The sequence below is a fragment of the Gymnogyps californianus genome, chromosome 14 (assembly GCF_018139145.2).
Source record: "Gymnogyps californianus isolate 813 chromosome 14, ASM1813914v2, whole genome shotgun sequence".
In the NCBI taxonomy this organism is placed as follows: Eukaryota; Metazoa; Chordata; class Aves; order Accipitriformes; family Cathartidae; genus Gymnogyps; species Gymnogyps californianus.
In genome coordinates this window covers 13,885,170-13,907,306 of record NC_059484.1, presented here as the reverse complement: position 1 = coordinate 13,907,306, position 22,137 = coordinate 13,885,170, and the positions used below count along the sequence as shown (strand labels likewise).

At 42.3% G+C, this 22,137-nt stretch overlaps 1 protein-coding gene across 1 annotated transcript in view; it reads left to right on the top strand.

The window, feature by feature from the left end:
• The first annotated feature begins 346 nt into the window (after positions 1 to 346).
• GALNT10 (polypeptide N-acetylgalactosaminyltransferase 10) overlaps positions 347 to 22,137 on the top strand; it is an 84,903-nt gene continuing 63,112 nt past the window's right edge. The window contains exon 1 of the mRNA XM_050905348.1: positions 347 to 523. Coding sequence (XP_050761305.1) covers positions 347 to 523 — 177 coding nt within the window. The remainder of the gene's footprint in view (positions 524 to 22,137) is intronic.

Below are 22,137 nucleotides of genomic sequence, written 5' to 3'. Positions count from 1 at the left end.
ACCCGCCGGTGCCACGGCATCCTTCGAGAGTCGTTATTAGAGAGTCATTAAGGGAGAGTCATTAGTGGGGAGCGGACGGGCCCGGGGGAGGGGGGGGGAAGCAGAGGAGGGGGCGCGGGCTCGGCAGGGCGGGGCGGGGCCGCACCGCCCTCCGGCGGCGGTGGGCGGGGCCGCAGAGGCCACGCCTCCCCCGCGCGCGGAGCGGAGCGGAAGTGCCGGAGTTGCCGCCCGCCGCTGTCGCCGCGCGCGCGGGGGAAAGTTGGGCTCCCTCAGGGCGGCGGCGGGGGCGGCCGGGCCGGGCCGCGCTCTCTCCCTCCTCCTCCTCCTCCTCCCGGCGGCGGCTCCGATGCGGCGGAAGCAGAAGCGGCTGCTGCAGGCGGTGGGGCTGGCGCTGGCCGCCCTCGTCTTCTTGCCCAACGTGGGGCTCTGGTCCCTCTACCGCGAGCGGCAGCTGGAAGGCGGTGGGGCGGCCGGCGGGGAGGGGGCCGCCGCCGCGGGGCCGCCGGGGGCAGCGGCCGGCGAAGCGCCGGTGAGTGGTGGTGGTGGCGGCGGCGGCGGGGAGGGGGGGGGGGGAGCTGAGCGGTCCCTCGTGTGCGTGGGAGGGGAGGTGGGAGCCGCTGGGTGCGGTGCGGGGCGGGGGGGTGGCGGCTCCCGTGGGAGTGGGAGCAGCCACCTTCACATGAGCTGAGGGCAGAAGCGGTTTGTGTAGGGGATGGGTGCCTCCCTCTCCCTTGTCACAAGAGGGAAGCCTCGGCGGTGGCTGGGGGGGGGCGAGAAGCAGCAGCCGCCTCTTATAGAGGAGGGGGAGAAGAGCGCAGGGAGTGGGCTTCTGTGCCCCTGAGGAAGGAGATGCTTTTCTGTAGCCTGTGTCTGTGTTGGAGGGGAAACGCGAGTACTTTCTGGGCAATTCACAGATGCGGGGACCGGAGGGTCTGCTTGCCTTTATTGGCTGAGCTTGGTAAGGGGATAAAGCAAGGTCTTTGCTCCTTGCTGCAGGGAGTAAGGAAGGGGAGCTTGTCCCATCCTTGCATAGAAAAGGACAGTAATTCTGCCTCCCAAAAGTGCGCTTCTGTGCCATTTCTCTTTACCTGCCTTGGGAAGGTATGGGGAACAAACATCACCCGTTACCTCTGGGTCCCCACAGAGTTTAAGGCAAGGGCTAGCAGAAAGTACCAGGTGGAGCTTGAAGATTATGTCTGTGTACTGATCCTCCTTTGGGAAAAGAGGAGCAGATAACTCTTCCTGAGAGAGGCAGAGGATGCCTGCTGGATACATGGCCTGACGTTATTGCAGCACATGACTGCATTCCTTTCTTGTCCCACTGGTGTAGTAGTAAATTTAACAGACAAACCCTTCTGCTTAGTGTGTGAGACAGGAAGGCTAGATCACCCAAATTAGACGTTTGGAAGCTTACTTTAGCTGCATTTCCTTTTGGCTATGTAATTGCTTTATCCCCTTCTGGGTTTGGCTTTGTACCATTAAGAATGATTGGGACTTGAAAGCTTGAAATGTTGGTGTGTAACTATCAGTTCAGCTGCCACTCTACAAGGCTCTGCTTGTTCAAAACCACTTGAAGCTCTTAGTTGTCTAAATCTTTCCCTCCTTGGAGACTTGCTGCTATGACTGCGCCATAAAGGTGGAGAAGACTACTGTGGCAATTTCTGCTCTGAGGGAGAGAAGGCTCTCAGAAAGAGGTGTAGTCAAACTGAGACTGAGCTCTTCCTTCCCAGAAGAAATGTTTTTTCAAATTCAAGCATTTGGTGCGAGTCTAGGTATAACCATGGTCATATCCTTGTAAAGTCCCATGCTGGTAGGGAAAGGGATCAGCTGTTACCTGCCATAAAACATAAATTTGTAGTGGATCCTCAAACCTGCACAGAAATCCCTTTAACGTACACAGTGAACATTACGTGCTTGGAGTTCCTGATGTTACTGCCTTATGCTTGTATTTCTGTTGGATGCAGGGGATCTGTTTTGCATGGCTGATAAAAATCAAGCCCTGTAGTCCACTGCTCCATAGCTTCACGTGATACGGTGTTATGGCAAAATGAAGACCATTGTAAAATCCCATGTCTTCCAGAGGTTGTGAGGAGAAAGTTGGTAATTATTCTTAGGAGGCTTCAAAGTTCCTTGTTGGAAGTAGCAGTTAATTCTGGTTAAATCTATAAGGGAGGAAAAAACGGTGACAAGCTGACTTTATTTTTGGTCTTCCAAAATTGTCCTTGTACTGTGGGCTTTGGGTAGCTGTAAGGCAGGCAGTTCCTACAGTGCAGTACATCACTGCTGATTTCTGTGTATGTTGAGTGTTCTCGGTATTTAGATATCCCGTATTGCCTGTGTTGTACAGAACGTTGCCTCCGTTTTTCTTTATGTCTGTTTAAAGTATGGCAGCTGTCAATAAATTGAGATCTGCTTTGGTTTTGATGGTGTGTTGAGCTGGGCAGGAAATGTCTGTGCGGCTTACAGGAGAATTCGCAATAAAACCTCTCTGCACTTGTGTAAATCAGGGTTACTGGGTTTTAGGCTGAAGACTTCATCTTCCAGTCTAATTAAAGTGGAGTTACGGGCTGCAGTGGGTCTGTGAGTGAAGATATATTTGTATCATATGCCTATTTTTTTGAAGGATTGGGCCCTGAAATGAAGGTCCTGTTATGCTGAGCAAGGGAAGACAAACCCTAAAGGACAGCTGGCTGCCTTGGTAAAAATAGTTTCAGATGAAGCAGAATAAAGACAAACAAAAAAATTTTTTTTTAAACTGTTGTCATAGAGGTATCTGCCAGCTGACTGCAGAGAGGTTTTTGGGCATCCTCAGATTCAACGGTTCCAGCCTCTCTTCGTTGGTCCTGACAAGCATTCATGGGTTTTGTACTTTACTAATCAACTTCCAGCTTGTAAATGAATATGCTGTTTGTCTGCTTGTTCATGAAGCCATTCGGAAGAGCTGACTTCTTAATACCAAAACTCTAGATGATAGGAGGCTATATCATAAAAAATGATATTCATAGCAGTCAGAAAAGATTTTCTTCTGTTTCTGGCTTTAATTTGCCTTTTTGTGCAGGCTAATCTTTGAATTGAGGACATTTCGGATGTGATACAGAATTGAGCTTTTCAATGAAATCTCTGTCCAGGCTCATTCTTTCTCTTTAAATGGTGTCTGCTGTTTCAGTCAGGAATTTTATCTTTCAGAGTAACAGCAAAAGGGGGGAAAAGGTTTTAAGAAACAGCTGAATTAAAACTGTAAAGCAATTCCTAGAACATAGAGTTATGACGCTAAAATTTTGAAATTTAAACCCTACTAGGAGTTTTGTTTTGTTGTCTATCTTGTGCTGCATGTTACCTTCAAAATGGCAATGTATCAGTGTAGGCGATTTTGCCTTATTTAATCTTTCTAGTCCCTGAAACAAACGTGTCAGAAAATTAAGCAATCAGGAGCCATGTAAATATATTCTAGGAAAGATTATGCTAAATGGTTTCTGCAGAAGTGCCTAGGCAGCTAATTGCTTCTGTATTTACATGTTCAGGGGAAACATTATGGTGGCTGAAAATAATGTATTGCTCTAATAAGGTGGATTAGTTCTGTGTTCTTTCCTTCTGCCTTTGGGTTTGTTCTTCTGCAGCTCTGTTGGGTGCTTCTTGCTCCGCAGAGAAGGGATGGCCTTAAGTCATCAAGGTCTTGGCCTCAAGGTCATGCTGCAGATCTCTTTAGAAAAGCTGATGCATTGAGTTACTCTTCACTACAGCTGCGTGCTCGGAAGTGTCCTTTATCACTGTGTATGTACAGTCGCTCAACAGATGATATGAACTAGGAAGTCCTTTTTTCATGGTGTGTGTAACAGGTTTGGCTAGTGTCATGGCTTTAAATGGGGATGATGTGTCAAGGTACTGAAGTGTTTTTGCTGACAGCAAAAGTATTAGCTTAGAAGCTTCTTATACTTCATGATTGTACTTTTTTGCTCACCAGTATGCATGTATCGGTATGCTCATGTAATGCAGATTGACTTTTGTGTAGTTTCATCTTTTTCTTTTTTTAACAAGTATTCAATAAGTAAAAACATATGATTTGTAGGTGTGGGGGTAGGAAAAAGCAAGAGAAATGCAGCTATTCCTTTTGTCTCTTGAATCTCTACTGTCTGCCTCAGCGGCTGCTGGGCATCCTCAGCCGAAATGTTTAATTGATGTGTAGTCCTGCAGTACGTAAAACACAGATGGGTTAGTTTGTGGGCTAGTGATTTATGATTGGACTAATGCAAGTATTTATGTGACTTCTGATGCTCTGCAGAGATACTACTCTGTACCTGTGTGGTCAGGCTGGAGATCCACGCTGTGCGTGATGCCTGCTGTTATGGGAACGTGGCATTTGAACTCGAGAGATACTAAGCTTGAACGTCTCTTTCTTTGAATTGCTGGCTAAAAGCATTGTAGGACATTAGCTGCCTTTCATTGCCTGCATTTTTATCTGATATGATGCATGCTTTATGGAGTCACCCTGTAGCTTGTTGTAGTAGTAATTTGTGCTCTATAAATTAACTTGCGAGCATGATGGAAGTATATAAATCACATAGGTGATTGTGTGGTGCCCTCTGCTGCCAGCCGGCTGGAGTGAAGTGGGATGTACCTGCCTGCTGGTACGTTGTGAATGAGAAACCAACTGCAAACTTGTGATTGAAAAGTGGTTTGCGAGAATGCTCTTTTGGAAAGTTTGGGGTTGTAAACTTTGGCTTTAGTGCATTTAAGCTTAAAGTTTCCAGCCAGTATTGCTGAAAATGCAGCCCTAATGATGAGCTGAGTGGGGAGTGATGCTGTGCTGCCTTCCAGACTGCTGCTCCTGTCCTCCTCAGCAGAGGAAGATGATCGGCTTTGCCATTCTGACCTGGGGGCAGCTATGAAGCTGTCAAGGATTGTCAGCTTCATGTTGCGGCTGGCGAAAGCTAATAAGGAAGAGGGTGATTTAGCAGACTCTGTGCTGCCAAGGCTGGGGAAGGAGGAGAAGGGCTTGGGAAAAGTGAGAGGAAAACCTTTCTGCTCTCTGCCAACCAGAGGTAAATAGAACAACTGACTTACCATACTTCCTAGGCAGATTTCTTTGGCAGTTACACTGGTCGTGCCCTAGACCTCGTTACTGCCATTGAACTCCGGGGCTTGGCTCCTCGCAGACCTCCTGGAGGCTGTCGTGTTGGCAGTTGTATTTGCTAGTTACTCATCAGCTGATATAAAAGCAAACTTTGAAAAGCTTATTTTGGTAAGCATCATGTAAAACAATTGGCGTCTAAGGACTGAAGTGCAAGTGCTGGAGCTGAACGAGCCTGTTTTAATTTAAGAGTGACTGATTTCGAGTATGGGCTACTCTGGAGTCGATCACTTCAGCGATCAAGTCTGATCACTTGTGAAACAAGCAGGTTTTCATGGACTAGGTAAGTGTGGACCGCACTTCTGATTAGCAAAGTGAGCCGAAGTGAACATAAAGTGGTTAAACCATCTCACAGCTGTGAAGTGCAAAGTAAAATATAGAAAAGACGTTTATTAAGAAACTGGAGCTTTCAGTGGTCTTCACTCAGGGTCTCATTATTCTTTCTGGTGATCTTCACTGTAATGGCAATACAGAGCTGAATGAACAAATGGGCTGTATTCTAGGTTTCCTATGCTGTGTGAAATAAAAGGTTCATTATACTTGCTGTTCTTTAGGGGAGATTATTGTGGAGCAGGTGCTCCTGTTATTGGACAAGTGGTTCTGTTTCGCCATTCAAACATGCTCCATATGCAGTTCTTAATAGCTGCAATGGTTACCTTTCTTCATGGAAGGAAGATTTCAGCAGGAAAACTTTTTGGTTCCTGGCATCTGGACTATTTTTTAGGTCACTGGTGAAAACCATAATCATATAGTGATCTCCAGAGCTGTGTGTTTTTCCTGTAAGAATATGGATCAAATCATGAGAGATGGCAAGATTTAAGAGCAACTATAGTTAAAAATTTCCTGGCAGGTAACTGCCATGTATTTGACTAAGTGGACTGATAAACTAATGGAAAAGTTTCTTACCACCAGTGAGGAGTGTCGGTGAAATTAGGAAGAAAAATGCTGTCAGCCAGACTTTCAGTTATATAGTATCATCTTCCACTCCCTGTTTAAATACAGTTACAGGCATCACTATAAAAAGATAAAGAACTGCAGTTAACCTTTCTGTCACTCTTGTATTTGCTTCCCTGTGGAGCCAACTGTAACCTTACTTACATTGCGTAAGAACAGAACTTTGAGGAAATTGTTATCCAGGTGTAAAGGCAATCTGCACACTGCTCCTGTTTCTTTGCAACCTTTTTCTATACCAGGCGACACAGGCAGGTAGCCTTCAGCTTCCTTCTGGAGAGTAAAGAGCTGGTGAGGTGCATTAGGAGTTTGTAGGAGGTATTCCGCTGTATGCTTGAAATATCACTAGGAAAAAAAAAAAATTGTGCTGCAGAAATTCATTTTGATCCACTATGAAAGCAGGTATTTCAACCTGCTAGCTTGGTATCCTGTTGACTTTAGCAGAGATGGTTTTGGTAGGCTTTTATGGAGTGCACCTTAACTGGAGTGCACTGTGCTGAGTTTCATGGTACTTCAGATGGTGTAAATGCTTGTGTAAACAAAGCTGCTGTGATATTTACCATCAGAGGACACTCTCTCTCTAGTGTCCATCATGCTTCCTGTTTTCCATCCTGTTAACTCTGTAGAGTAACCTCTAAGTTACGCCACTTTAAATTGTTTGATAGTAGCATGAATAATGCATGATACTGTGTAGACACAGGGAGAGCAGGGGCTTCAGTGACTTTGTGCATATGAAATCTTTTAATAGTGATAGGTACTCCCGGATTAAGTGACCTGAGTGTATGTGTAGATTTTCTTCTGGACCACCTTTACTAGAAAACTGGAAAGGAATTTTTCTATGGCTGAATGGATTAAAAACGGGCTATTCTGATGGGATATACTGCGATGACAAGCAGACATTAACGGTTATTTGAATAATCATTCATTTAAGTATTATTTAAATGTTACTTCAGTCAGACTGAAGTAGATTGGGTTAAAACTGAATGGTTACTTTTTGTTAATTTTGTATCTATGTGTTCCTGTTCTGGAATCAAATCGGGAATAGCCTTTCTGCCCTACATTTGCACTTTGTCTTGACCTGAGCTAACATCTGTGGACCGAACTGTTTCAGTCAGTCCTAGTGCAGTTTGGCCACCCACATATTCCTTCTAGATACAGCTTGGCCTGGGATTCCTCTGCTTCTAGAGAGAAGTATAAAAGACATTCTGACTTGACTTCAGCTCCCAGATTGTTTGCAAAACCGATAGCTGTCGGTGGGGGTTTTTAGCAGTTAACAGAAAGTGTGAATCTGTTTATCAGATTTCACAGACTCCTGAACAAATGCTGATGCTTGAGTCACTTTCAGGAGTGTAGCAGCGTGATGCTTTACTTCCAAATCCAGGGACAATAGCCCCCTCCTTTCTAATTTTAAATTTTTATGTTCTACTTTTGGACTGCCTTTCGTCTTGTTTGCAATGAATAAACTTTCAAATTCTCTGTTATCTCTTTAAGTGTCTACTTGTGGTTTTACCTTCAGATCTGGCATGCTGCTCATGACTTCTTACAAGCCAGGGAGCTAGGAAGTGTTACTGGTCCTGCTTTATTCAACATGAAGCCTAACCTCTCAGTGGTAATGGTATCTTTTCTATCAGTGTAACCGACACTCATGGTGGTATTTCCTGCATTTTGTGTTACCCTGGCTAGATGACGGGTAGGTAACAAGGAAGGGAGTGTTTATCTATGCAGCTTTGTTAAGAATATAAGTAGTACTGGATATCAAATTATGGCTGACTTGTCAGACTGTGCCTCTTTTGTTAGATTTAAAGTGTCTGGCAAACGATTGGGGAAAGCTACAGATAAGTAAATCAATATGTAGCACAATAAGTTACCAGGCAGCCCTCCTTTTCAAATGCCTGGGTAGAAGAGTAACTTCTACTGTGTCTGAGATCTGCTGGCAGCTCTGCATCCGAAGTCCTGTGCACCCCCTAAAATATAAGAAATATGTCGCTTGACATGTCTCCTTATTGTTCATAAACTTGATAAAGCTTTAAATCGCAGCTTGAAAGAAGGGAGGTCTACCATTTCTTGGTCCTTAAGTTTGCTTTTCTTTCTAAATAATTAGCTCTTTTCTCTGCCCTTTTGCAGTTCCTCCATTTTCTCTAATCTTAGCTCCAGGGTTAAAAGAGAGCTCTCTAGAGCATATATCTATAATTAAGGCTTTTTAACCACAGTTACAGTGGAGTATAAGCAGTGCTCCGTGGTGTTGCCAATACCCAGGGAAGAAACTTGCTTCAGTAGAAAAGCTGTTGATTTTATTATAACTCTGTGCTATCCCAGTCATGGAGTTCCCTCTGGTACTGCTTCATGCCTTCCCACTTCGATAAGTTATCTTTCTAAGGCTGATGACCGTTAATGGCATAGCTTCTGTAGCTCACAAGAATAAAAATATTTTATTTATTCTGCCTGTCATTTTCTTGGAAACACAGCCTGCCAGCTATTGCGAGTAGTGTCCCTCATGAGTATATTCAGAAAGCTTGAGGAAATGTCATCCGCTCATTTCTAAGGTCTGACTTCTTTGGGTCTTACTGCAACTCTGTCCAGGCATCTGAACTAAAACACAGCTTTCATTAACTGTACCAATGGTTGGTGGTGTTCAGCAGACTTTCCTCTTTTGGAGGTCATGACATAAATACATGAACGAGTTGCCACCAACGTGAGCCAAGGATGCAATTCCTCACTTAGTCTAGGTGCTCTTGGAGGTGTTACAACAACAGTGGACGAGAGCACACTTAGAGGCAATTACTGAACAGTAGCTGATGGCTTAAAATTTGCACCCTACAAAACTTGGTTTATATTACTATATCCTTTGCTTTTCTGTACTACTGAGTCAAACTGAAATGATAAGCAGCTTAAACATATTAAGGGTTTAAAATGGAAACCCTATTTTAAGCAAGTTGTTGTAACTCCTGTGGGTATTATGATTCTTTCCTTGGCCAGAAATAGAAAGCAAACGAAGGGGAGGAGGATGGAGTCAGCGAAGGCTTGAGTGTGTGGTGCCACCCAGCCTGAAGTGTGGCAGTTCACTCTTAATGCCTATTTGGTGACTCTGTCTTCCAGTCTCAACTCCTTATTAACTTTTCAGCTGTAATACTTTTTTCTTCCCAGTTAGCACAACAAGTAGCAGAAAGCGACTTCTAAAAACTGTCTTTCAAAACAGTGAATGCTGGCATCCTTCCCTGTTAAGCTGAGCATTGCTGCTGCAGCGAGGTAGCTAATTTCTGTTCACAGTGTCTCCCCTCAACATTAATATGTATTTCTCACATGTATGTCATGTGTAGCTGATGTAGCTTTCAAATAGAGAACTTGGCCTATTCTGTGTGGTTGCGGTTCACAAGGTGACTGTTGTAGTGTGGTTTTCCAGGTACAAATATTTGAACTTGTGTCTTAAAGGTGGATGTCTGTAAATGAACTCTTCCTGCTGTAGAGCTATTTGGTCATAAAAATAAAGGTTTTGCAGAATAACAGTAAATCAGTTTGTCTCCTGCCAGAAGTTTCTGGATGCATGAAATCTTCCTTCTTGTTTGACTACTCTCCCTTTCCAAAAATCTGATTAGAATGACATTTTGTCTTTGTTAGTTGAAGTCTTGTGATGTTTTAGGGCTTTATCAGATCTTATCTGGAAACAGTCAGCTGTCCCTCCTACATGCAGAGCTGCTTTGCTTCTGCCCTCTTGAACAACTGTTTTTACAAGATTAAGTTGTTATGAAAAGTTCTGCTCTGCTTGATCTCTAAAGCCTGAAATCCTTTTCTTGCTGTTATGTTTGCAAGCTAAGGTGACTTTTCAAAGGAGAGTCATCCTCTTCTCCATCTTTGCTTATGATTATTTGGAAGATCTAACATTTAAAACCTCTAGTAGCCAGTCTTGTTTTCTCTCGGTGGAAGATTGCGTAGGCTTGTCTTTGTATAAATTACCTTTACTTGTGTTCAAATTCATTTGGGAAGTTACTTTTACCTAGTTTATGACACTAGCAAGAAAACAATTTTTCTCCGTGATGGAAAAGAGGTAGGTTTTTTTCTTTCTTGATCTTACCTACCATTTCTCAGCCTTCAGATGAAGTCCAAAGAAGAAATTTTCACAGGGACTAGTAAGCATGAGCTGTTGCTTAATAAATAAAACAGGTGAAACAGAGTTTGTGTGTTCTTAATGTTTAGACCAAAGTTTTCAAAGATGTCTTGGAGTGTGATATTCCTTTGAAAAATAAGAGTCTTAGTGACTTTGATCTAGGGTATGATACAAAAATAACCACATAACCAGGTCTGGCATCCCATAAGATTTTGTTTGTTTGTTTTCTCTTTTTTATATTACTATTTTTAAGAGTGAGCAGCTCCTTCACTTCTGCTCATACTGACTTTAATCTTAACTCTGCTTCCTTGGAAGTAGCTCTCTTTAGAGACTGTACTTTCAGCTCAGATAAGTAAAAGCAAAATATATTCCCTCACTAAGGAAAATCAGAACCCCAAAAGCTAGATAAATACAGACATAACTATGTTGTAAAGGGCTTCAGTTAGGCAAGTAAGTTATTTTCTGTAACTTTACAGAAGGTCACTAACATTTAGCCCAACTGTCAGTTCATGTTAGCCACTATGTAATGGGCTTATTCTGGATCTCAAAAAGAAGCGAACCCTGTGATTATCTTCTGTCTTCTCATGTATCTTCCAGGTGGCCTGCTGCCAGGGTTTAGTGTGTGATAGCCAAGTAATAAGGAATAATCCTTTTTTTCCACTCCTGCCTATGTTAGTTTTGCTGATCCACCAAATACACTCTGGACTGCCACTTCTCTTTGATTCTCAGGCTGCAGCTTACTGTGTTGGAAATATCTAAAACTCCTATTGATGTTTTGCTGTTGCGTACTGCCTAATTTTTTTTTGTGGCTGTTTTGGAATCTGATTCAAGGTACTAATTTAGCTGGGGGGGAGGGGGGGTGGGTACGGAATCTCCCTTCAGAAAACCAGCGTCTGTTCACAGGTCTTGTTCACAGCAGCAAAGAAGTTACATTGGTACAATTACAGCATTTGGAATGAGACTTGTCAAAATTATTTTGCTTGCCTGATTCTGAGGGAATGGAAGTAAGCTGCAAAAACATCTGCAAAGTATTGGAAGACCTAGGATTTTGATACAGAAACTGGCAGAAGTGTATTTGCTTATATGTACTGAGACCAGAGGACTATCCAAGTTGTTATTGTTGCCATTATGTTGCTGCTGATTCTTTGGAAACGTGATTCTTTCCCCATTCTGCCCCAGACTGTTTCTGGTCTTCAGATGTGGGTTGTGTGTTCTGCGAATGGGGATGTGGAAGATTGGAAAAGTCTTATCTGCAATGTGTGAAGGTCCTACTTGTGTTGTCCTTGATTTTGATTGCTGCAGAGTATCTGTGTATAAAAGATAATGGGTTTTCTTTCACCATAGTTGCATATTTTCTGCAAATAGGAACTTGGGCCAGCTGATTACAGAAAAAGAGTCCTTGGCAAAGCAATCACAAACTAACAGGAAAGTATCTCGAACCTCAGTCTGTGCCAAGACCCTTTTCCTTGCATTTTGGCCAAAGCTGTTATCAGCATAAACTAATACTGGTTACCATGGGTGATAGGCCTAAGCTCTGGAAACAACTGATGTCTTGTGGCTTTCCAAGTGCTGGTATTTTTATAATAAGAGGCAGCTCATAGTAGAAATGCATCTGAGAAGCTGTGGATTGATGCACGTGAGCAGAGAGCACTGGCATTGCCGATAAATTAGCTGGGAATTGTCAGTCATGTAAAAACTCAAATATTGGCTTAACCTGAAAATGTTAAATGAAATATAAAACTACAGATTTTCTCTCTGGATATTTGAAAACAATAACAAGTCATCTGAAAACTTGTTTTTTAAAATTATTTCTAGAAGGTATGAGTTTCCAAGCCTAATGCAGTGAAGTCTATTTTTATAGTCCTTGAAAACAAAACCTGACAGACCATATTTGCCAGCACTTATATTGCTCTGGTGACAGTGCTTCTTTTTAAAGCATGCCAGAGGAAATGCTCTGTGCCGGAGCATATGTCAGTGATTAGTGGGACCAGTGCTGCAGGATGAAGTGGCAGAAATATGGCTGTGTGTAGAAAAAGCTGAATGGGCAGAACATGAGAAATGTAGCAGTTTATGGATTGGTTTTACAGTAGGAATGGAAAATAGTTATTTTTAGGGTTATCTGTATGTAACTGACATGCTGTCTTCTGAATCAGTTGAGGTTTAACTGAGAGGACAACTGATGCCTTTCTCTGTATGTTTCCCTTAATTTCTTCTTCATTTAGAAAACTGTTTGCCCTTTGAATCTATCACTGTTTATATAGTGCAGGTATTTGCATGCTTTGTTTATGCCAGAGTGAACTGAAAGCCCTAGGAAGTGAGACTTTGGTACCCAACTCTTTGTGTGGATTTAGGCCTAAGTGGATTTAAGGGATCAGGCAGAGAGTGATCCTCAGAAACCAGCCGATCCTCTCCAGACTTGACATCCTGGGTCCAGAGTTCTTGCCAGTCAAGCCCCTGGAGTGTGTGCTCACGTTTTGCTTCTGAGTAGCTCTTGCTGCTGCCTTCTCCCTGAAGCCTGGCAGCCATCCTTAGCATTGACCACCTCTTGTCAAGGATGCTGAGTTCAGAGCACAGCTCTCAGACCCAAGTTCTGCACGAGCCATGTGAGACTCCAGGTACTTGCATTCGAAGCCCTGGGGTGGAGGGGAGAGGAGGACAGTGCCCTGCTACCCTTCCACAAGGATCGTTGACAGCTTTTACTCAAGAGTTGCAGTGCAGTAGCTACAGCACTCAATCGACTTTGCCTCCCTGCTTTGACCGTGCAAAATAACAAATAACCCCTGCTTTGTGTCTGAGAGGAACAGCTCAGGCATCAAAGCATGCAAGCAGGTATGAGTGTTAGATTCTTATGTGATATAGAGGCCACCTTGTACATAAGGGCCGTGTACCTAAGACCTGGAGAAATCAGAGGTCAAAAGCCTGTCTGACCCAGTTGTTTTGAATTTGATCCTGAAGGTGCCTACAGACCTTACTCAAAGACATAGACCCTACCATGGGAATCACAAAGCTGGAAGCTGAGCTGCGAGATGCACAGCATTGCAATATCAAAGTTTATTGTATATTTAGCCCTCAACATCATAGATGTAGTCATCACTCAAGTGCTGTAAAAGATGTTCTCCTGCCCTACCCTATTCTTCATATCTTGTCAGTTATGTTGGAGTACACCAGAATTTTTCTATTCGATATAAATGGGAGCAAAATGAAAATGCTCTGCTCCCTTTGTCACAACTGATGTCTGTATTTGAACTTTGCCAGTATTTGCTTATGAAAATTGCTTGTTTTCCCCTCTGAAATCTTTTTGTCAGAGCAGCTCAATACAACTTGGACTAAGGGAAGTTGCAAGAGGTTAGAGAATCCCTGAAAACTAGAAAAAGAATGTATTAGACTGCTGCATAGCATTGCCCTGCTAGTATCAAAATTAGACTGCTACTTTTTGTAGAGTAGACATTTGGCTATTAATATTTAAAGAAATAATGCAAGAAGGCAAGCTATTTCCAATTAAATCCAAGTTACGAAATAATTGTCTTGAGCTCACTACAGCTGTGACTTATGCTTTTTTGTGTAGAATTTTTCCTCACATTTAAGAGGTTTTTTTAAAGCTATTTTAAGTCTGTTTTTTGCTAGCCTGTAAAGTTCTTGCTTTTGAGTAACTCTTGAGATAATTAGAAAAACAGAATTAAATTCTTTGGGCCCTTTAGGGAAAAGTGATGGCTTCATGAGGATTGATTTGTATTTCTGTAGCATGCAGGAGGCCCAGTCAGAAATCTGCAAGGAGAAAGTAAAACACTCAAAGGAAGACTCCTTCCCATAAAGTAACGTCCACTGAAAGTATATTTATTTTCCTTCCCTAAAGTTGCTCTATAGAAAATGCCTTAAAAATTAGATTGTTTTCTGGTACTTGTACAAAAAAAAGCAGTTTCTCAGCAGTGCAATAATTTCATTTTATACTATGTCGCAAGTACTGCACAGCTTTCTGAAAGGGACAGCTGGATTTTCACTGGTGACTGAATCCAGTGTTTAAAGATCTTGGGCGTTTTCAGTCTTGTGATGCGTGGTGTCTCTCTAGGTTTTGTAATTGCTTCATACTTGAGTCTGCTGGCTCAGGCATGAGATTTCTGGATCCAGTTTCTTCTTCCTTAGCTTGTCAGAGCTGTGAAAGGATCTGACTTTGAAACCTTGATTATTTTTAATCTCTTTTTAATTCCTTACAATTGATAAAGGTCTAAACATTTAAGAGGAGCACCAGCTTACCTCATTTGTGAGTCACACCTTCACAATGACAGGATGTCTTCAGCAAAATGTTTTCAAGCTCATTGAAGTTGGATCCATTAGTAATGGGTTCATGTGGGGTTTTGGCTGTATCTGCAGATACAGCCTGGTTTTTTTAGCAGGAGTATGCGTAGAAGTGGTTCTTTGAAAGGCTGCTGTTCCTGGGTAGCAAAGGAAAGGGCTCTGACTGGAAAATCGGCAGCGAGGCATGGCGTTCATCCCTCCTCTTCTGATGGAAGGCTATTGAAAACTATCTGTGTCTCTTGCTTGTGAAGTGTTGTGATGCACTGTTAAGGTAGACTGGTTCGACTCCAGCAATCTCCTCTGCTCAGGAGGTAGAAAAGAATACCGAAGAAAATTTTCTTCCATCCTATTTATAAACTTTGTCAGCTTAACATGAATGAGTTTGGGCATGTGTTCAGTGCTGCTGGATTATGCAGTTAGGATTCTGTTCTGGCTTCCTAAACGAGAACAATGTGTAACACATCACCATTCAGGGTGTGTGTAATCAGGTTTTGGTTCTGTGCTGTGTGCAGTCAGCAAGAAGGGTCAGGAATTAAATAAAGAGGAGATCAGTTCATGCACCTGGATCTTATTTGAAATCACAGGGTACAAAGCTTCTAAAGCCTCTAAAAACTCTCAGCAGCTCCTCAGAAGAGGAAGCTGGTTGGCAGAGAAGACCCTGAAAGCTGCTTGGTTATAGAGTACTCTTAAAATTTAATGAAATATAATCCAACATTTTAATTGTGTGTCTGGGCTTATGAATTTAATGTTGACTTTGGCAATTCTGCTTAGTACCTAATGGGGCTAAACTCTTTGTGTAACAATGAATCTCCTCCGAAAGATCTTTATCTTAAGAAATACTACTACTTGAAAAGGCAGATAGGGAGAGGGAGCAGTTGCAAAGACATCACCTGGTTTCTTGAAGGTCCTCAAGTTTTAAGTGTCTTTTGTGGTTCAAAGCAATCTTGGCTTTAGCTTACATTATGAAAATTTCCTCCTTACTAGTCTGCAGAATGGCTTGGACAACCTACAGCAAGTATGTAAGAGATTACTGTGATCGGCAGCAAAATGGTGGAAGCATTAAACAATGCTTTTTAGCAAAAGAACTGCAGAACAGCTTTCCAGAGAGATTTATTGTACCTCAACCAGTAGCCACAAATGCTGGCTTGTATCCCTGGAACGCTGAATGTTTGAGAAATGGCACAGTTTGCAGCAGGAGTTAGCCGAGAGTTAGTTTAGGTACATCCCTGCCACGTAATGCTGTACCATCACTTCAGTCAGTCCTGCAATATTACAGATTTTTGCTTCTTTGCTGTTGGCTTCTGCTTACCAACTCTGCCTTTGCTGAGAGATGACAATAAGAGAACACGAGGAATGCTGCTGAACCTTTTCTCTTCTGACTGCTGCCAGTAGTTCTTGCCAGTCGCGTATTCACTGACCACAGGAGTCACTAACTGCGCCCCTTTCCAACTGCATAGGCTGATGTGGGAATGAGACTGAATGCCCTTCTCTGGAGCAGTGGACTTCAAGGAGAAGAGGAAGTAAATATCCATTTCTTCATCTTGTCCTCAGACAACATCCTATCCCAAACCCAGCTGGCAGAATGGGCTGCATTGGGCAAAACACTTGGCACTAACTCTAGCAAGGCTGGTGGTTTTGTAGTACTAGACAGCTGGTATCCTGTGGATCTGACACAGTGCTTGGCATAACTATTAATCTATGTTAATGGGATTGCCTGAGTGGCCTTCACTTTTCATTGTGGAGTCAGCAAGGTGGATGCTTCAAGTCCATGGGACTGAATATGTGCTCCCAAGGCACCCACCCAGCTCAAAGGTGGGAACCGCATTCTGGCGCAGCAGGTTAATGCGCAGCTGATGCAGGAAGTGCTTGCACTAAAGCAGCAGTCTTGGAGGTGATGGATTCCGTGTTCTTTCTTGCTTTCAGGTGTCAGAATAGCTCTGGTTTCTCTAGTGGTCTACAGCTTGAAATTGAAAGAAAATGTCTATCATGTAAACACTTTTGTGTATATATAACAAACTGTCAATGTTAAGGTGTTTTGGTATCTTGCAGTGTAATGTACCATCTAGAAACAGTCGCATCGATTGGATGGGCAGTTTTCAGAAAGAGAGAAAGGTGTCTCTGCTGTAGCTTTCGCTGCTCCATCTTTGAGTTTCTATTGCTAGAAGGAGACCTGCTGTACTTTGGAAAGGTTATAGTTGAAAGAGTTACAAAACAGCACCCCAGCAGGGTATAATCTCCTCAAAGTAATCTCTTGGGAACTGCATGTACTTGATAGACATTTCAAGGCATAAGCCTTCTCTGAAGAGTAAAGGAAAGTTCATTGGTATCCAGACAAAGACCCTTTGGCCATCTGGACTTGACTTAGATGTTGTCAGCTCCTTGCTTATGGGTTAGGAAGTGCTGTCTGAGCTGTGGATATAAGGTGCTATGAACATATTTTAGTAGTACTTAAGCTCCCTTGACCTAATTCACTTGCTTTTTTACTGGAGCATGGATTAGCAGTGGCTTGCTAGTGTAAAAGTAAGCAGCAGTTAATTCGTGTAAGTCAAGTCCTGTACGACTGTGATTTGGCTAATGCCATCTTTTTGGAAAAAACAAGGCAAACTCCTGGAAATTGATAAAGGATAGGCAGGGGTGATGCTGGTGCCAAATACTGATGTGACAGGCAAATTGCGTGTTAAGACTTAGATGATGCTGGCTGCTTCTGACTGCTGCTTTCCTTCTCTAAGTCACAACTGATCTCAGCTCTTAGCTAGAGCAGGCTTCCTTGGAGGCCTTAACACATTCCACAGGATTCCAGATTGTTCTGAAAATACTTTCTAAATGCTGTCTTAATTAAAGATTTCTTTAAGTCAGAATTAAGTTATTAAAATGTTCCATGCATTTTCTAGAAGTCTTTGAAAGCTGACTGTACATTCCTTTCAAAGTTGATCTACTGCCTGTTATGGGTTACAAAGTAATATTGTGCTGCTTGTGGGTTACAGATAAGTTCAAATAAATGTATGATTTTTTTTTTTTCTTGTAGCAGTTTGCCTTTTTGTGAACTAACACTGCCATTGAGTCACTCTTTAGGATTTTGCAATTGTGTAGTTGTCATCCTTTAGCAGTAATGGAAAAAAATGTCTAGTGTTCCTGGGAGGGCATTTCCAAAATCCCTGGGTATGTCAGACTAGATAGTGCTGCATAAGACAGTAGACTAACAGCCATCTAAAATGCTTTTGTTTTGTTTTGCAGAACCTGTGGCTGCTTCTAAAATAGTGGGTGATCATACGTGATAGGTTTTGTACTTTGCAGAAATATTGCGTTGTGTAGAGTTGTTGGCAGTTCACACAGCTGTGGAGCTGCAAGTATTTCATTCACTGCTTAAGTGATTTGGAGATAACAGGTGCTTAAGAGATGTGCCTTTAAAGACAAGTTGCACTGTCTTCCGTCTGGCCCTACCAAGATCTGTGAGAAGAGATGATTCTCTGCCACTAAAATAGTGATTAGAGCCTCAAACCCGAACTGTGTTGTGACTTTTTTAGATATGTGTACCAACATGATTGAGTGCTGTTGTTTTGGGTTTTTAATTAGGGTTTTAGGATTTTAAAGGCACACTGCAGCTAGTTGTATTCTGTGTATCTAACTGAAAAGGCTGTGTATTGGAGGGAAGTGAATTTCTGTAACAGTAAAGCAGAGTTCTTATCTTAAAAGATGTGTTTGTAAGAGAGCTCTGGGTCTGCTCTCTTTCCAAATCCATGTTCTGCATAGATTATGTTCTTCCTTGCATTTTGCAGGTAGTTTGGAGGAGCTAGTGGCTTCAGCAGAATTGTCACCTTTTCCTGGTGAGTGCAGTTAACTTCTGCAGAAGATGATATTCAGTCTCCCCTATACTCAGCCAGCATTAGGAAAACTTGACTGCTGGTTTGAAGATGAAGTCAGTGCAGAGGTGTCTTTCTGAGCTTGCAGTTGGCCTTTGACATTTTGCTGCTCAGTTCTATAAAACTGTAAAAGGTTTAAAAAAATTAAAATTGGAACCTTGTCAGTTTATGTTGCTTCTGCTGGGACCCACAAGCAGCTATGAAACTGCTTATCAAGTTGGTGTTCAGATTCTGACTGGAAATTGCAAGAGCATGTCAGACTAGAACTTAGCCCAAGAACAAATGTGTGGTTATAGAGAGCACTATTGTAATGTACCTCATCCCAAATTTTTTTGCGATAAATGAAATGTTAATTGTTTTCTATTTGCTTTGCAATATTCTGGTGTATCAAAAGCTGTGTAATTATCTATCCTTATTAAAGGTTCTGCAGTGGGAATGGATGACTGTCTCCATATTTGCTGTGCAATTACTGTTAAGTAACAGGAAAGCCTGCTAAGTGGTCAGTCAGCAAAAGCATTACTGGGAAACTATGCAGCTATTGAGCACTTAAAAGCTGAAGACAAATTTTGCAGTGTCTTTTGTACTCTGAAAGAAGGATGGGAGGCAGTTCTTACTAACTTTGCACTGAGATCAGAGACTAAGCAGTGAAGGCAATAAGTGAGTGCATTAATCTGTGGGGCTGAGAAAAACATTTCTTTCCTAAGAGAACAAAGTATGACAGGGCTGTTTATCTTCCTTAAGTTTCCCAGGAGATATGAACCCAAAATATGTTGTGCTCAGCTTCTTCTATCACTGTACTAGATAATTTCTTTGTAAAACGTCTTACCCAGAGAGGTCAGTTTTCTAGCACAAGCCTTGCTCCTCTGTTCCTGCTCTGTTCTTGAAAGCGTTTTGCAGATTTCCTTTGTTTCTGAGAGGTACTTCCTCCAGAGCAGCATAGGTAAAAAGAGGTTTAGAGCTGCTTGCATTAAAAAGACAAGGCAATAACATAGTTATGTGACAGTTGCTTCTCTCTGACCCACAAAACAACATGTATTGGGAAGGTGCAATTGGGGAAGGTTTACATAGTTTTCGGACTACTTCACTGCAATCTGAAGCACAAGTTACGTGTTTATTCAGAGGATTTCCACTTGTATATCATTCTCCCAGTTCTCTCTCTGGATCTGGACGGTGGACTGTCCTTAGGGGTGTGGGGCTCTTTGCTCACAGACCACGAAGTTGTGCTGAACATTTGCTATTTGTTTTGAGTTGGACACGCTTCCGTGCCTCTTGGGCAAGTTGTTTCAGTTGGCTTCAACCTTTCCATACAGGAATGCCTGTTTGGGTCATAGGAACAGCTGAAATAGCTAGTTTTCCAGAATGTTTTGCTTGGGTTGTATCTAAAGCCAAAGCCATGGAAGGCTTTTTAATACAGTAATTTGGCACGAGCAAGTGCAAAGTTAGGCAAAGCGTGTTGAGCTGGTGGCAGTTGAAAGCTTGTATAGAAACACTCCCTAAAGGAAGGGAGAGGCTTTCCAGAGCGCCCTGTCAGTGGCTGATTGAATGCACAGCGGTGAAACTTTGCTGCTGTTGTATTGCTGGGAGTCAGTCCACAGCCCTGTAAGTCTCAGCTATACCTGTGATGCAAGTTGCTGTGCTTTTCCAGGCTCAGTGTTTGCATACCTTATGTCTGTGCTGACTCGTATTGCTCAAGAACCTTTCGAGCAGGAAAACACTATCACCTTGTTTGAATGGCTTTCATTCAGAGGGAATGGAAGACCTGGGTCAAAACTAAGTTTCTGACTGGATTAAAATCCCTGCTCTCATTCACTCCATTTGAAGCAGTAAGCCACTATTTATTTGAGATGGACTTTAAATTTAAAAACCACAATGTACCTTACTTGGGAAGGGATGTCATTTTGTGCACTCGTAATGGTCATAACCTGGATAAAACAATTGCAGGAAACTTATTTCTGGGGGAGAAGTGGAGGGAGGTGTTTTGGGCATGGCACTTTTATGATAATTTCTGGAGTTTATGCCTCTCACCAGAAAGATTTTGGATGTTTGACTGGTACAATCAAAACCAGCTGGATTATGGGAATTTTAAGTTTTTTTTAAAAAACATTTTAAAAAAAGCCCAAGAAGTCCAATTAGTAGAATTCAACTCAGGAGTTTAAATATTAATGGTAAGTTACCCTATAAAATATAGATCACTTGAGACTACACTAAAAGCAGGCATATGGTTTTGATTTTTTTTTTTTTTTTTCCTTCAAACACTGGCATGGTACTGAGGCCAGACAACTTAATTTTCCTAATGCATTATAACCAGCTGCAGATGTTTTAGACATTATCGCTTCTAAATGGGCTTTGACAAATGTGTCCAGGAAGCCAGCAGCTCTAAATATTACATGCAGTGTATTCTGAGGAAATGTTGAAAATAAAGTTTTCAGAATTAAACGTTCAGTGTCTGAATCAAGAAAATTTACTTTCTGCCCTTGTCAGGGGACTTGCTAGCTGAAAACATTCTTTTGTGAGACATGCACAGATGGTAGTCGGGACACATACAGAGATTGGAACAAATATTGCCATGGATGGTCTTGCGTGGTATGTTATTTACTGGCCCTCTATTGCTAATACTAGAAGGTAGACACTTGCTTGAAAGGGTACTTCAACATATGTCTAAATGCTGAACGGAAATTTGTAACAGGTATGCAACTTTTCAGCATTAAGGCAAAAAAAAAAAAGATGTATTTGAACATATGGAAACATTGTGTTTTGTGCATCAGTGACAACGGCATGGCCCTCTACTACAGAAACTTTTGTGATTTTCAATTACTTCATTCAGGATTAAAGTAAAGAACTTGAAGTAGAGATCTTTTTGTGCTTTTTGTCTTTGCTGCGTAGCTTTGAATTGAACACTCACCCAGAAGGGCATCTTCATATATATATATGTATGGGGTACAAAATGTTGCTTGCATGTTCAAATGTATGGCTTTGGGGTGGAGAGGGACTACATGATTATCGACATGGGAATTGCATCAGATGTCCTTGACTTCCAAAATTCAGACAGCTTGATTCATCACTACATAAACCATTCACTCATTTTTCCATACCCTGAGAGGGGTTGAGAAAATATACGTGCTTTGCTGTAGATACCTCATTAAAATGTGATTCAGTATGCAGCACCCTGAGTTCTCAGTCTGGTCAACGCAGGAGAAGAGAAAGGAGGCATCCTGAGAGGACAGGCTGAGTGCCTAAAGGCTGAATGCTCAAAACTAGGTAGTGGAAATACCCCCTTAGACAGGGATGTGCCAAACAGGCAATACATCTGATAAGGATTGTTTACATGTTAGCAATTCGTCAAGTAACGGTGGTCCTAATTGTTTGAAATTGTTGGGGGGGTTGCCAAAAATCTTTATAGAGAGTTTTAAAGGGAAATGGGGATTGCTTAAGTGTTATCAGTAGCTTTTTGTGCAAGGACCTTTTTTGGTAAAAAGGTATTTCAGAACAAGGTATGTACCTTTGTATATATAAAAGGTTAACAATGCATCTAATTTGTACCGCATAGGGTAACCAAAGGGAATCTCCCTGCCTGTCTGTGTTACCCCTACAGAGCCTTCCTCCAGCTTTGGACCAGTTTAAATATAAGCCAGCTTGTGCTCATTGAAATCCCTAGAGTCTGCCTGGCACTGGGGAGCAATTCCAAGAGAAGATTAGAGATGGCAAGCATCAATGGGTAACTACTTGAGCAGGGACCTACATGCTTTGCTTGAAGGGACATGGCACACTGCCCTGCAGCGGGGAGCCGAATCAAGCAAATGCAA